General features: G+C 40.4%; 1 protein-coding gene across 1 annotated transcript in view; it reads right to left on the bottom strand.

Annotated features, from left to right (window-relative positions):
* The window catches only part of KCNAB1 (potassium voltage-gated channel subfamily A member regulatory beta subunit 1), a 355,662-nt gene that overhangs the window by 26,139 nt on the left and 327,083 nt on the right, over positions 1 to 2,440 (bottom strand). Inside the window, exon 9 of the mRNA XM_023524026.1 lies at positions 665 to 750. Coding sequence (XP_023379794.1) covers positions 665 to 750 — 86 coding nt within the window. The remainder of the gene's footprint in view (positions 1 to 664; positions 751 to 2,440) is intronic.

Raw genomic sequence — 2,440 nt, 5'->3', positions numbered from 1 at the left:
ATAGCGGTTGTGAAGAAAGATTGCAATAGTTCTTGCAACTTACACGTGGTAACCGGAAGACAATACAGGCATACCTCAGAGATACTGTGGGTTTGGTTCCGGACTACCACAATAAAGTAAGTGTCTTAAGGCAAGTCACACAGATGTTTTGGCTTCCCAGTGCATATAAAAGTTATGTTTAGACTATACTGTTGTCTATGAAGCGTTCATGAACATTACGTCTAAAAAAACGGTGTACATACTTTAATTGAAAAATATTACTAAAAAATGCTAACCATTATCTGAGCCTTCAGCGGGATGGTAATCTTTTTGCTGGTGGAGGGTAACGTCGAAGATTACTGATTACAGAGACCATAACAAATATAGCAATCATGAAAAAGTTTGAAATATTGCAAGAATTGCCAAAATGTGACACCAAGTGAGAAAATACTATTGGAAAAATGGCACCAATAGACTTGTTTGACACAGGGTTGCCACAAATCTTCGATTTGTAAAAAATGCAGAATCCGTGACGTGCAATAAAGTGCGGCAACACCTAGGAGGACCAGGTGCTGTAGGCGTAAAAAAATAAAGTAAAATAAAATAAATAAAGTGCAGCAAAATAAAACGAGGTGTGCCCGTGATAAGATGCTCAGGGGCCATGTGGAAACAGAAATGGAATTACCATGATCTCCATAGCACTCCACCGCGAGGTTCCCCAGTACATCGCCATTCCTTGGTTTATCACGTGTGTCATGGCTCGAACAATTTCTGTGGAAGGCCAGACAGCATTTCATGAGTTTCTCTGCTTTCCAAAGTTTTGTGGTCTTTTTTTTATCGTCCCGCCCAAAGCTTAGAAGTTTAAGGCAAATATTTGTTTGATTAACATAATTACTTTGACATTGGTGACAACATAATCGTGTACCGTGATATATTGATGGTTTGGAAGCTGATGGTACTTTTGGGTAAATTGACTTTCTGTTTCCATTTGCAGCAGCAATGCTAAGTGATATTAAAACACGGTGACCACCTTAAGTTCTTCCTTTACTTTTATCGCTTTATGGTTCCTTGCCCGATGAAAGAACACATGATTAACCCCTTTTAGAACTCGATACTTTGCTCACTAAAGTGAGAAGTAAGAGAAAGCATTTGTTTTGACTTTGTAGAATGTAAGGTCATTGAGAATAGAAGGCCTGCCTGCCTTTGTGTGTTGGATTTGCAGAGCCAGGCCTCACACGGCGTGGCTGTTTAATAGAGATGAATCATCAATAATGTATTTAGCAGAAAGATAAACATATTAAATGCTGAACAAACAGCTGAAGTAACAGTGGCTCCCAGCCCACAGTGGTACTCCTTGTCCTGGACCACTTTGAACCAAGCTTTATTCGAAAACACCCATGTAATGAATTTCACCGGGGCCTGCTCATGGCCCCACCCGTTTGCTCATCATCCTCTTTCAGCTTGACATCACGTTTCCTAAACAGGACACTGAATGCCTTCCCCAGAGGGGTGGAGCTGAGCTAATCCTCTTGGCACCATCCAGATGGGATTCAGAACCAGAGAGCATGGAGAACTTCAAGTTCAACTTTGTGAAAAGTCACAGTCACGGTTGGATTTCTTCTATAAAACAGGTCAGACAAACACCCAAGAAGCCAGGTCATTTGACATTTTCAGGGGATTGCAGGCCTCGGCTTCGCTGTGTTTCACTAATACCTGTGGGCTAAATGTCCTTCAGAAGAATCAAATCCTGGTCTCAAAGTCAAGTTGAGGTAGATGTATTATTATTTTATTTCTCACAAGCAAGCACCGTCTAAATTGATAGGAGAGAGGATTTGGAATGAGACAGCCACGGTTAGGGTCTTGTTTGGCTTGTGTAAACATTTTAAATTACACTTGGTTTTTTCCTTTGAAAAATGAGAATGTTCTTATTCACCATCGTCTACCCAATTGAGGTAGAAGTTGGTTTATAAGCAAACTAAACTAACTCAGCAACAAAAACCATGAAGTTCATTCTTTCTTTATAAAGCAACTTGAATATACAGAGTTATACGAAACATTTTTCTTTTATTATATGAAATGGAAATGATAAAGATGTCTGGAAGTTGAAAGCCATTTTTTAAATTTCTGCCCCAGAAGCATTCTCTTTTTTTGGACATCGCCATCATTGCATGAGCTCCCTTTCCTTTCACATCCTGTTTCATTCAGAGTTGAGGAGTTCATTCAACCAACCGTATTTATTAAGTCTCTGCTGTGCTGGTTGCTGGGGATATTGTGGTGAATCCCACATGTTGGTAAACACCGATAAGGTTAACAGAGAATAAATTGAACCTAAGACACTCCCCTGGCTCTAGTCTGTAATCAATAAGATGAGCACAGAACACTGCAGTGGCTTGGCCATGTGGCAGTCACTGAGGCCTTGACAAGAGCAGTTAAGGTGGAGTGCAGGTTGTGACTCTTCCCT

Source organism: Pteropus vampyrus, unplaced genomic scaffold (assembly GCF_000151845.1).
Source record: "Pteropus vampyrus isolate Shadow unplaced genomic scaffold, Pvam_2.0 Scaffold12, whole genome shotgun sequence".
NCBI lineage: Eukaryota > Metazoa > Chordata > Mammalia > Chiroptera > Pteropodidae > Pteropus > Pteropus vampyrus.
This window is presented reverse-complemented; position numbering and strand designations above follow the sequence as displayed.